The sequence below is a fragment of the Parasteatoda tepidariorum genome, chromosome 7 (genome assembly GCF_982258835.1).
Source record: "Parasteatoda tepidariorum strain Cologne lab strain chromosome 7, Ptep-v5.0, whole genome shotgun sequence".
Taxonomy (NCBI): Eukaryota; Metazoa; Arthropoda; class Arachnida; order Araneae; family Theridiidae; genus Parasteatoda; species Parasteatoda tepidariorum.
The window spans coordinates 12,570,844-12,583,983 of record NC_141761.1 but is presented as its reverse complement, the minus strand read 5'-3'; the positions used below and the strand labels follow the sequence as shown (position 1 = coordinate 12,583,983).

The window sequence follows — 13,140 nt, the reverse complement described above, 5'->3', positions numbered from 1 at the left end:
AAGTGTTGTATCGCCAAATGCCCAAATTAACAATTGTGTTTTTAAAGAAATTCTATAAAGTTTTAAATAAACAACTTTAACTTAAATAATAAACTCATTTTCTTACTCTTTTCTTTGTTTTTTATACATTTTATATTTTTGTGATAAAATAAAAAACTTATAGTTGTTCTGCTTCTGAACACCGATGAAAACGCAAAATGATCTCAAATCAATCAAAAATATATACATTTATTTTACAAATTCCATATTAGGGTGGCGCTATTCAGAGAATTAAAAATACAAAATTATCTTTACATCCGGCGTTCAGTGGCAGACTACTATTTCATATTGTTTTACAACACATGGCTTTAGCCCTTTTGTGGGAAAGACTTTAAAACAAAACTTACAACAGTTGCTTTTCTCAATAACTGAAATTTAGAATAGTGTGATTAAGAAAAATATGTGAACTGTTTGCAATTTCAAATTAATATTGAAATGTACAGTTTTAGAATTTTCTACAGTGAAAAGTTTTCGGAACTTCAGTGTTCAAAAAAGTATACAAAAGCTAGACGTTAAGAACGTATCCAATGAGCGAGTAAAGCGAGCACCGGATTGCTTTGCAATCCGAAATGAACTGCGAAAGCAGTTCCGAGGGTTGGCGAGCGCCAGCGAGCAGGGGGCGAAGCCTCCTAGTTTTTTAATAATTAGGTTTCCTCACTGCTAAAAATTGTACTTTTGATTTTTTTTTTCTGTACACGATTTAAAAAGGAGAAACATACTCTTTGGTTGGTGTTATCCTGGTTTGGAGTCTTTTATCGGTGGCACAACGTTCTTTTCAATTTTTTCAAAACAATAGAACTGGATTCATTGCTTTAAAAAAATCATTATAACGTTTTAACGTACTGACTGACCATTAGTATAGCCATTCTAGATTCCACAATAAATTTCAACCAACAAAAAATGAAACAAAATTATTTTTATTAAACGAAAACAACATGCATGTACAGTATAAAATATTACTTGAGGCAGAAAAGGAAAAGTGAATTATTCTGATTGAAAAAATCATAATCCTGTCAACATTTTATAAATAAATTTAATACTGCTTTTTTGTATAAGTTTCAGTTCTTTTTGAATTAATGCTCTAACATTATATAATAAGTTGACTCTAATGTTCCTTTTCTTTATATTGAGTTTAACAGGAAAAAGCAGTAATTGATATGCATTATAATGACCAATATCCCTAAGCTGATAAAGTAAAACTTTGTTGTTTATTTTATGGTTTAAAAGAGTAAAAAATGGACCAACATAAAGGCTTAGATGGATCTTTGTTTGCACCAAGCTTAAATAAATTAAAATACAGATTAAGCAGAGCGTTGAACCAAAATTACGAGCTTTTGAAGTTAATATTGACGAAAGGATGCCAGTGCTTTATCTAGACTTTTATTTTATATTGGGTTTAATGTACATTAAAATATGACAGACAAAGTATGTAACTTAAGAAATGTACATTGTAATTTACAGTCAAAACTTCCTTTAGATATACAATCAATAAAATTATTACTCGATACAATAAGTATCAGTAATATCTATATTATATAAAACGCTAATACGTACATATGTATGTATCAATAAAACCGATGATATTTCTTTTCTCGCGCTGGCAACATTTTTCATTTTTAATTGATTGGATTCGGCGCGCAAGAGCACGTAGTGAGCAACCAGATAACAATAACCAGAGTGAGCATTATCAGGTTGTTCAATTCAGATTCATGCACTAAAAACATGACAATATTTCATTTAAACTCAATTAGGAATTAATTAATTAATTGAAGTGAGAATGCTTTAAAAGGCCGCTGTTGAATTGATATTTTTCTACTGGGAGCTTCCTAAACGTCTAAAAAGCGTTTAAGTGTTTGTATTGAATGCTGTTGCCACTCACATTAAGTTTGTCAATTCCGTCATGTTTTCTTTATTTTATTTTGTATTAACATTATCTTTTGCGTTTGTAAAACTGGCAATTATTTTGTATGTTCTATTTATGTTTATAATATTACGTTAAAGAACTTACGATACGTTGCGTTTAAGAGAATTCGATACGATTTTCATCTTTATGATGTAAGTTTATGTATATTGTATAATATTGCATAAATAATATATTGTAAATAGTCCTATTATTCTGAGTGCTGTATTGTAAAATAAAGTAATTAGAAGCAAAAGAAACTTGAGTCATAATAAAGTGGCGTCCGCGACAGGACATTATACTCTGCATTTCGATGTAAAATAGAAGACGGCAAAATTACGAATAAGATATTACTTTCTCAAGGATTAAATAGGTACAAATAATTTTGAATTTTGGCTGCTTCTGTTATCTTTTTTTACGAAGTCTTCTTTTATGTACAGTTTATATGTTTGATCTGAATTAAGTTTAAAAAAGAAAATTAACTCGAGATTTAGAATAAGTAGAAACTGAGGGTTTATTAAGTGAATTTAGTAAATAAACTGACTAAATATTATTTACATTAAGAATATGGATGCTCTTAAAGTGAAAAGAAAGTCATTAAGAACAACTTTTACGACCACGTCGAATAAGTTGGCGCAATATTTGGCGACACCGGAAACTGTTGCCAAGGATATTAATCAGTTGCAGGCACTAAGGTCACAATTGCAAGATAAATTATCACGTTTGAATGAAATTCAAAATGAAATATCCTCAGTACTTTTAGAAAAACCCGAGACCGTTGCTGAATACGAAACTGATTTTGAAGCAGCGAAAAATTACAGAGATAATTATCTTGAACTAGAAGCAAAAGTCGCAAATTTTTTGAATAAGGACTCCGGTTCCATCGCCAAAAGTTCTTTAGAGGATAATGCCGTGAAACTAAAACTACCGAAATTTGAATTGAAGACATTCTCTGGTGATCCTAAAGAATATCTCACATTCCGGAGTATATTTTCAAATATTCATGAATCCGAAGATTTATCTGCGATCGACAAGTTCCAATATTTATACCAATCTATGGTACCCGAATCCAGGGCAGCAAGATTAGTTTCCAGTTTCCCAATAACAGCAGAGAATTATCCGAAAGCCATTAAATAATTGAAATTAAGGTTTGGCCGAGAAGATCTTTTAGTACAAATATACGTTCGAGATCTCCTTTCACTTGTTATGAAAAATGCTACTGCCGGAAAGAATTCTCCTGATTTAGCAACCCTCTACGATATGCTGGAGACAAAATTAAGAGCTTTGGAAAGTTTGGGACGTACGAAAGAGAAATTTGCTGATTTTCTAGAGCATCTTGTAGAGTCATGCTTACCTGAAAATGTTATGCTAGCCTGGGAACGGAGTAGAATTTCTGAAAATACTGATGGCGTTACCAGTCAGAGATCCCTCGAAAAACTAATGTGTTTTTTGAGACATGAGGTCGAATCTGAAGAAATGATCAGTTTAGCTCGTGAAGGGTTTGGTAGAGATAAGGGAAGTGGCGAGAAACGAAAAGATTACCACAAATCGATCCAAACAGATGAACCTACTGCTACTACACTGATCGCCAACACCTCAGTAGGAAAAAACAATTGTATTTTCTGTGACCGATCACATCCAAGTCAAGACTGTCAGAAAATAGCAGAAATGAGTTATGAGGACAGAAAATCACGAGTTATACAAAAGAGATGCTGTCTTGTTTGCCTCAAATCTGGTCACATGGCAAAAAGATGTCATAGTAATGTAAGGTGCTTAGTTTGTAAACGGAGGCATTACACAATACTTTGCCCAGATCTACGTAAAGGAATTAATTCTTCGTCTAAGGACAAAATAGCAGGTGATGAACAGAAAGCAACAGAAATATTGTTCACGAATCGTCCTTCTGAACGTGAAATATATCTCAAAACAATTACGATCAGACTACGAAACAGAGACAAGGAAGTCTGTGTTCGTGCACTAATGGATGATGGGTCACAGCGTTCCTATATTGAAAAGAGTTTGGCTGAAGAACTGAAACTTTCTCCCACTGGAAGCGAAGTGTTTTCTCAAGGACTGTTTGGTGGGGGAACTTCTCCTGCTTCAGAGCATAAGAGATATATGATAACTGTTGAAAGTTTAAATCGCAAATATACGACCTCAATATCTCTTCTTGACCATGCAAAAATTTGCTCAGAGCTACCAAGGATACAGTATAGAAGTTTACTTGCTGATCTAGCTTCTCGAGGAATAGAAATAACAGATGTTGGAAAAGATACGCCCCCTATAAGAGTTCTTCTAGGAGCTGATGTACTTGGAAGAATTCTGACTGGAAAAATAGAAGTGTTAAGATCGGGAGTTTCAGCCATAGAAACCTTACTAGGTTGGACAATTTTAGGTCTAGGAAGAAAAAAGAAAATGGTTAACTTAGTCGCATTAAGTTTGCAAAATAAGGAGTTGCCAAAAATATGGGATTTGGACGTTTTAGGCATTGGAAATCCCGTGGAAAGAAAAAATAAGATGCAACTAGAGGAAGAAACGTTGATCCATTTCAGAGAAACATTAAGAGTCTGTGAAGATCAGAGATATGAAGTATCTTTGCCATGGTTGGCTGGACATCCTGCCCTTTATGATAAATATGACATAGCAGAATCCAGACTTCGCACAGCAACTAAACGTTTGTTAAACGAAAATTATTTTGATGCTTACGACGCTGTATTTAAACAATGGGAATCAGAAGGTATTATAGAAACTGTACCAAAAGAGCAGATTACGAAAACAGGTCATTATCTCCCCCATAGACCAGTCATCAAGCTATCCAGCAATACTACGAAGGTTCGACCAGTTTTCGACGCATCTTTCAAGAAACCTGGATTTGCTTCCTTGAATGAATGCTTAAGTGTGGGACCGAATCTTATACATAGGATACTGCCATTACTGTTGAGATTCCGTTCAGGGGCATTATGAGTTATTGCTGACTTAAAACAAGCATTTCTTCAGATACGTTTAAGAGTCGAAGACAGAGATGTACTAAGGTTCTTGTGGTGGGAAGACGCTGAATGCACAACATTTAAGACTTATCGACACTGCAGAGTGGTGTTCGGTGTGTCTTCCAGTCCATTTCTTCTAAATGCCACAATAAATTATCATCTAGGATTGCAGAAATTCCAAACAGAGAGTCTTAAGAATACGATTGATAATTTAAGAGAAGGATTTTACGTGGACAACCTAGTCACAAGTGTTAATAACGTCGATGAACTGGAGCATTTAAAATCTCAAGCTATCCAAATAATGAAAGAAGGTGGGTTTGAATTACGATGCTGGGCTTCCAATAACTCTAGGGAAGGACAAGAAACGGAAATGGTTCTTGGCATGAAATGGAATTTAGTTAGTGATGAACTTTCATGTAAGATGCCGTTAAATTTAGTTACCGTCAATGAAAAGGCAGTTTACTTCTGAAACGTGAAAAACGTTTACTTCTTTCTATCATCAACAGTATTTACGATCCAATAGGCGTTACTGCTCCAGCGCTATTGTTGCCCAAATTCCTTTTGCAGGAAGCGTGGAGAGAGAAACTAAGTTGGGAGGATGCATTATCAGCACAACTTGAACAGAAGCACAGACGGTGGGAGAAAACCACTGCTCTCATACCTGAATGTACCATTCCTCGAAGAATGTTGCCTGTAAATTACGATAATGTCGAACTGCATATTTTCACAGATGCATCTTCTTTTGCATATGCTACTTGTGCTTTTTTGCGATGTGAATACCGAGGTCAAGTGACAGTCAAATTAATAGCTGCTAAAGCTCGACTTGCTCCAATGCAAAAACCAACCATCCCAAGACTTGAATTACTGGGAGCCGCCCTCGAAGCTCGTTTAGCCGCAACTCTACGTTCTGTTCTGCCCATTTCCTCTAGAACCCTTTTTTGGACTGATTCAATGACAGTTTTGAGCTGGATTACGAGAAAGGAGCCATAGAATACATTCGTTGGAAATCGAGTGAAAGAAATCAGAGAATTGACCAATATAGATGACTCGAAACATGTACCTGGAGAAGTCATCCCTGCCGACTTTGCTACTCGCTTTTGCGACTGGGCAGATCTATTGCAAAGTCAGTGGTGGGAGAGTCCCAGTTGGTTATACGAAGAAGAGAGATATCTGAGATATCCGTTCCGGATGAAGCTTTTCTGGAGCGACGTAAGACAGTGATAACAAATTTAGCAGCTGAAAACGAAGAGAAATTTGGACAAAGATTTTTATACTTTTCGAGTTACATAAGGATTCTTAGAATGACTGCTTATGTTCTGAGATTTTGTAACAGCATTAAGAAAAACTCTTATAAGTTGACTGGTGCGATCTCATGTGAAGAGATTGAATGTGCAGAAAACACTCTTAAAAAATCATACAGTATGAATGGCCTTCTGACATACGTGAGAAGTACAAGGATACAATACAATTCTTCGTAGAAAATGAAATTTTGAAAGTTCAAACAAGACTTATCCTCAGTCAAGATCCGGAGGACTTCACATATCCTATAGTTTTACCAGACCATCCTCTTCTAGAAAGACTCATTTTGCATACTCATAGATCTTTGATGCATGCTGGTGTATTAACGATACTAGCACAGTTAAGAGAAAGATTCTGAATTCCCAAAGGACGGAGAGTTGTAAGAGCCGTTTTGCGACAATGTGTACCATGCAAAAAACTGACTTCCAGAAATGTTAATACTGAGCCAGCTCCTTTACCGCCTGACAGAGTAAACCGAGTCTCAGCATTTCAGATAACTGGCGCAGATCTAGCTGGTCCTCTTTTCTTACGTGGTGGAAACAAGGCTTTTCACGTGTGCAGTATATCGAGCAGTCCACCTGGAGCTAGTTTCATCTCTCTCCACAGAATCATTTATGCAAGCCTTACGAAGATTTTGGGCAAGGAGAGGAAGATGCTCTACTCTTTATACAGATAATGGTACGAATTTCGTAGGTACAGCAAATGCGTTAAAATATTTAGATTGGGATTTCATACAAACAGAATGTTCTCTACAGAAAGTTAAGTGGTTGTTTAGCCCACCATCTCCATGCTATGGTGGTTTTTGGGAACGAATGGTTCGCTGCGTTAAGGAACTCCTTCGAAAATGTTTGAGCAGAGCTTGTGTCACCTACGAAGAAATGTTGACTTTGCTTTACGACTGTGAGGCGGCTATAAATGCGAGACCATTAACATATTTGTCAGACGACCCCAACGAATTGAAACCCCTTACGCCTGCTCACTTCATTCAAGACTCAAAAGAACGTGAAACTTTCGATCTAGATTTAATCGACTCTCAGCATTTATTGAAACGAGTTGTTCCAGTGATTAAACCGTCAGGTGAAGTACGTTTGTGCGGTGATTATAAAATCACGTTAAACAAAGCAATGAGCGCACATCCTTATCCAATTCCCGCGGTAAATCATCTTCTTTCTAATCTTAAAGGAGAAGGTTATTATGCTAAGATAGATTTGGCTCAAGCATATTTACAATTACCGGTTGATGATGCTTCCGCTGAAGCTCAGACTATCATCACGCATAAGGGTGCGTATAAGGTAAAAAGACTTCAATTCGGAATTAACGTAGCCCCAGGAATATTTCAAAATTTAATCGAAGATTTGTTTCGAAATTTAGAAGGGGTTGTTCCATATTTTGATGATGTACTTGTCAGAAGAAGTTCGGAAGAAGAGTTAGCCGCTCGTTTGGAACAAGTACTAGATCGTTTGAGAAAAGCGGGACTTAAAGCAAACGGGAACAAATGCTTATTTGGGGTAACGGAAGTAGATTTTTTGGGCTACCGTATCGATGCGAAGGGTATCCACCCCTCCAAAAGTAAAGTAGAAGCGATGGGGGGTAATGCCTGCCGCCTCCACGTGGTGCCCCCTGGATACCCCTCATTGGGTAACTAAATGGCAGGCAAACATCATGATGAGCGAAAGAAAAACCTTGGATACGGCATCATCCGTCGCGCCGGTTAACAAGGGATGCGTTCAGGAATTAGGCAGAGGTTCCTGTTCGAAAAGTGTAATACAGTCTCCAGTAGCATATGGTAAGCCCTCGGGTGAGCCCAGTGCTAATACCGCTGCTTTGCAGTCTGCTTCGGATGCTGGTGAGGCGTTCAAAGGTTCAGGCCCTTCCTCTGTAGAAGTCTCTGGTCCCCAGAGGCACTTGGGGGACAGTGTGTCTGGTACCATTGGACTGTCCAAGAGCCAGAAGAAGAAGTTAAGAAAAATGAGGGCCATTGCGGCGAGTGGAGGAGCTAAGAGACCTAGGTCTTCTGATGCAACACCCTCTCCCAATGCGCCAACCCAAACCGGAGAGAAGCCCAGGGAGGATGTTGTTCCTGGGAGGAAAGCCCAATCCAGCGGAGTGGTTCCCCCTAGTGGGGATAGCCGAGCTGGAGAGGGGGATCCAACCGGGGGCCTCCAATCTGGGGTCTCTTTTGCCTGTGCAACTGGGTCTACCAAGATTGCTATAGTCCTGGAGGATTTTCCTCCGGACAAGCTTTCTCTGGAAAACTCAAACAACATCTTGAAGGAAATCTTGGAGTGGACTGACGCCATTCCTGGTGGCGAAAGAATGCCCGAGATTCATAATGACCACCTCCAAAGAGGAGCGCTGGTAATTCAATGTGATGATCTTACTGTTGGGTGGATTAAATACCACTTTAACAACAAAGCCTTGGGTAACATTAAGCTCAAGGTCATAGGAGCAAAAGAGCTTCCCAAGCCCGTGAAGGTTGCCTTTAAAACTAAGGAGCAATTCTCTGAACAGAGCACCTTTTTATGGCGTCTTCAGAGACTAAACCCAGGGTTGAAGTCGATGGGGTGGAGGGTTCTGCAAAGTGCTGTGGGACCTGGCACCTCTAGATGGATCTTTGAGGTGGAGCCAGAAGACGCTGAAGCAATTGCAAGGGCAAACTTTTGCGCACTGACTGGAGTGGATATTGGAGTATTTAAAATTATCCACGATTCTAACAGGAAAAAAGCAGTTGAGGCTCCAACAACATCGGACCTCCCTGTAGAACCTGATGTCCAAGAGGACATGGAACAGGAGGAGGAACCTTGGCCGGCAAATTCCCCTGATTCCAAGGTAAGTTCAATTGGGGCTCTTGATTTTTCAGAGCTTGGGTTGGACTCTGGGTCAGACGTAACATTACAACCTGACTCACCAGTTTCCATGCTTGGTATTGATGAAGCAATGGAGCTGATAAAGGAAGATCTTTCTTCCAAAAAATAACCAGGATAGGAGCCATTCTGGTTTCATTCATACTGCTAACCAATGGCTACAATCAAGGTTGGTCAAATCAATCTCCATCATAGCATTGCTGCCTCAAGCCTTATGGCCAAAAGGTTGAATGATGGAGAACTAGATATTGCTCTTATACAAGAGCCTTGGACCCGCAAGGGCAAAATAATGGGTCTCAATGTTAAAGGTTTTAATATCTTTTATGATACCCATTGCGATCTTCCCAGGACCTGCATAATAGCTAGGTCTAATCTAAATGCCCTTAATCTTGTTAAATTTCTTAACAGGGATTTAGTTGCAGTAAAGCTAAAATTCTATGATAATAAGTCAATCTCTGATTTTGTCATAGTCTCAGCCTATCTCCCCTATGAGGAGAAGGATCCATTAGCTGACATTACTAGGGCCCTAATTGCCCACTGTAGTTCAAGCTGTAGATTCATCTTTGGCTGTGATGTAAATGCTCACCACACAGTGTGGGGTAGCAGTGATTGTAACCAGCGGGGGGATGTACTCATGGAACATATTTTAAATTTTAATTTGTATGTCCTTAATAAAGGCAATGAACCTACCTTTTTTACGTGTAACAGAAGGGAAGTCATTGACCTTACTTTATGTAACTCTAAAACAGTAGATTACGTTAATGATTGGAAGGTATCTGGGGCCGTCATTGCCTCAGATCACCAACTAATTACTTTCTCTATTAAAGGCCTCTCAGGACTGAAGGTCGTAAGGAGGAACCCCAGAACAGCTGATTGGGGTTCCTTTAGAGCAGCTCTGGAGAGGAAGATGAGGAGCTTCTCTGCTAAGTACAATAATGTTAATGATGTGGAGTGGACTGTTGACCAAGTGCAACAGATCATACTCGATTCATATCATATTTCTTGTCAGGTTACGTCTACTAGCTCCCCAAGGAGAGTTCCTTGGTGGTCTTCTGAGCTTAGTAAATTACGTAAGAAATGTAGGAAGTTATTTAACAGAGCAAAGAAATCTGGTGAATGGCAGTCCTACAGAAACGCTCTAACTGCTTATAACAAGGCGATCAGAGCATCTAAACGTCGCTCATGGCAGACTTTCTGCGATGGCATTAATACTAATTCTGCCACCGCAAAGATTGCAAAAATTCTTACTAAAGACTTTAATTGCAGTTTAAATGCTATCCGTCTTGCAAACGGAAGATACAGTGAATCAGGAGAAGAGGCTCTTGGAGAATTACTAGAAGCACACTTCCCTGGATCTCATCCTGTGGAGAATGAAAATCTACATATTACTACCACAACTACTTGTATTAGGAATGACTGGGAGGCCGCCAAAATGGTGGTCTCCTATGAGAAGGTTGTATGGGCCATAAAGTCTTTTAAGCCCTACAAGTCACCAGGCATGGACAACATCATACCAATGATGCTTATCCAGGGGGTGAATACACTGGCCCCTATTCTATGTAGGATTTTTCGATCCTGCATAGCATTTGGGTATATACCTCTCTCTTGGAGGAATACCAGGGTGATTTTCATACCAAAACCAGGTAAGGAGAATTATTTTGAGGCTAAATCATTCAGACCAATCAGCCTCACTTCCTGTCTGTTGAAAGCGATAGAAAAGCTAATTGACAGACACCTCAGAGACACTGTGCTCATAGAAAGGTCACTGTCCTCCTCACAGCATGCCTATCAACCAGGCAAGTCTACAGACACCGCTCTGTATGAGCTCTCCTACCTGCTTGAGAAATCTATCACAGATAAGGAGATGGCTCTCGCGGTTTTCATTGATATTGAAGGTGCGTTTGATAAAGTCCCTGTTGAGACTATCATCAATGCACTTAGGAACAGAGGCATAAACTCAATAATTACCAGATGGATGGCGAATTTGCTTTCCTCTAGGTATGTTTGTTCCTCTCTATTTGGTGCAAGCATGAAAGTGCATGCAACTGCCGGATGCCCCCAGGGAGGGGTTTTGTCCCCTATCCTATGGTGTATGGTAATGGATTCCCTGTTAGTTCGGTTAACTGCTCTTGGCATTCCCTGTATCGGGTACGCTGATGACGGTGTTATTGTTGTCAGAGGCAAACATGGAAAAACTGTCTCTGATATCATGAATAATGCACTCCTAGAAGTAGCTAGATGGTGTTTTAAATCAGGCTTATCTGTCAATCCATCCAAGATAAGTTATGTAGCCTTCACACGGAAAAGGCAACTTGATCTAGGTAATGTATACTACCTGGACCATAAATTGGAACTCACGGAGAAAGTCAAGTTTCTCGGGGTTTATTTTGACTCCAAACTAAATTGGGGTCTTCAACTTGAATACTGCACCAACAGGGCCAGAAAAATTTTTTGGTCTTAGAAATGCTATTGGTAGAACATGGGGACTGTCCCCCAAAATAGTCTACTGGATATACTCAATGATTATTAGTCCTATCATTACTTATGGGGCAATCGTCTGGTGGTCAAGGACTAGATTGAGCTCTGCAAGGTCTAATCTTAACAGACTACAAAGAATGGTCTGTGTAGCCCTGTCAGGCTGTCTCAGGACCACTCCTACAGCTGCTCTAGAGAGCTTACTTGGGCTTCTTCCATTGAACTTACGCATTGAAGTTGAAGCTCAGACAGGCGTAAAGCGTCTTATGTACCTTGGCCTATGGAAAGAGAATTCCAAACACTTGTCATGGGGACATCTTGTTTCACAAGTGAAGGATTTATCCTCTTTTATTATGCCTAGTGATTATATGTCACTAAGATACGCTTTTCACAAGCCCTTCAAGATCCATTTTCCTACTAGAGATGAATGGTTTAATTCTCCTCGGTGGTTTAAAGGCAAATGCCTGATATGGTACACTGATGGTTCAAAGATTGGTGCCAAATCAGGAGCAGGAATTTACTGCTCCAATGATGGTACCAAACTTCACTTTCCCCTGGGAAATTATGCCACCGTTTTTCAGGCTGAGGTCTATGCCATTATCTTGTGCTGCAAGTTATGCATAGACAAAGGATATCAAAATACGACTATCCGCATCTGTTCTGACAGTCAGGCTGCTCTCCTATCACTGTCAAGGTGTAAATTCACCTCTTTGTTAGTGTGGGAATGCTTCTCGGTCCTCTGTGACCTGTCCACTCATAACAAGGTATCCCTGCATTGGGTACCAGGACATATGGGTATCGGTGGAAATGAGCTAGCTGACGAAGCAGCACGGGCTGGCTCTAATGCAATTTTCTGGGGCCCTGAACCTGCGCTGGGAATTTCTCCCTCCTCATTTAGGGCAACCATATTCAAGCTCTACGGCAAGATCACCCATGAGCAGTGGCGTGCTGCTGACGGTCAAAGACAAGCTAAGGAGCTGAATCGAGACTGTCCTAGTGTACGTCAAAAGGAGCTCTTAAAGCTTAACAGAAACAGTATAAGGAAGATCATAGGTCTTCTTACTGGTCACTGTATCCTCAGAAGACACCTAAACATTATGGGAATAGATTCAAATTCTCTTTGTCGGGGATGTCATCTAGAAGAAGAGACATCACGACACATACTCTGTGATTTTGAGGTCTATTCTGCTCAAAGATTTGAGCATTTAGGACAGCATATTGTCAATGCCTGGGAACTGCAAGATGCTCCTGTAAGGTGCTTGCTGAATTTTATTTCAGCCATAGGGCTTTCATGCTAATCATGATTTTAGGGTTTGGGTACAATAGACCTCTGGTCGATGTGCCCTGCTCGTCAGAGCTGCCCAACCTCTAAGTCTAAGTCTAAAGTAGAAGCGATTCATGCTTTTCCGGTACCTAAAAATAAAGTTCAGTTACATGCGTTTTTGGGTTTGATAAACTTTTATAATAGTTTTCTAAAGGGCAAAGCTACGAAAGCTGAAGTATTACATAGGCTTCTAGATAGGGATTCAGTGTGGAAATGGTCTAAAGTCCACGATGAAGCTTTTCGATATTTAAA

General features: G+C 39.4%; 1 protein-coding gene across 1 annotated transcript; it reads left to right on the top strand.

Annotated features, from left to right (window-relative positions):
- Positions 1–3,145: 3,145 nt before the first annotated feature.
- Positions 3,146–5,916, top strand: LOC147806850 (uncharacterized). Its single transcript, XM_087168615.1, has 3 exons — positions 3,146–4,837; positions 4,937–5,342; positions 5,450–5,916. The coding sequence occupies exons 1-3, from the start codon at positions 3,146–3,148 to the stop codon at positions 5,914–5,916; spliced, it is 2,565 nt and encodes an 854-aa protein (XP_087024741.1).
- The last annotated feature ends 7,224 nt before the right edge of the window (positions 5,917–13,140 follow it).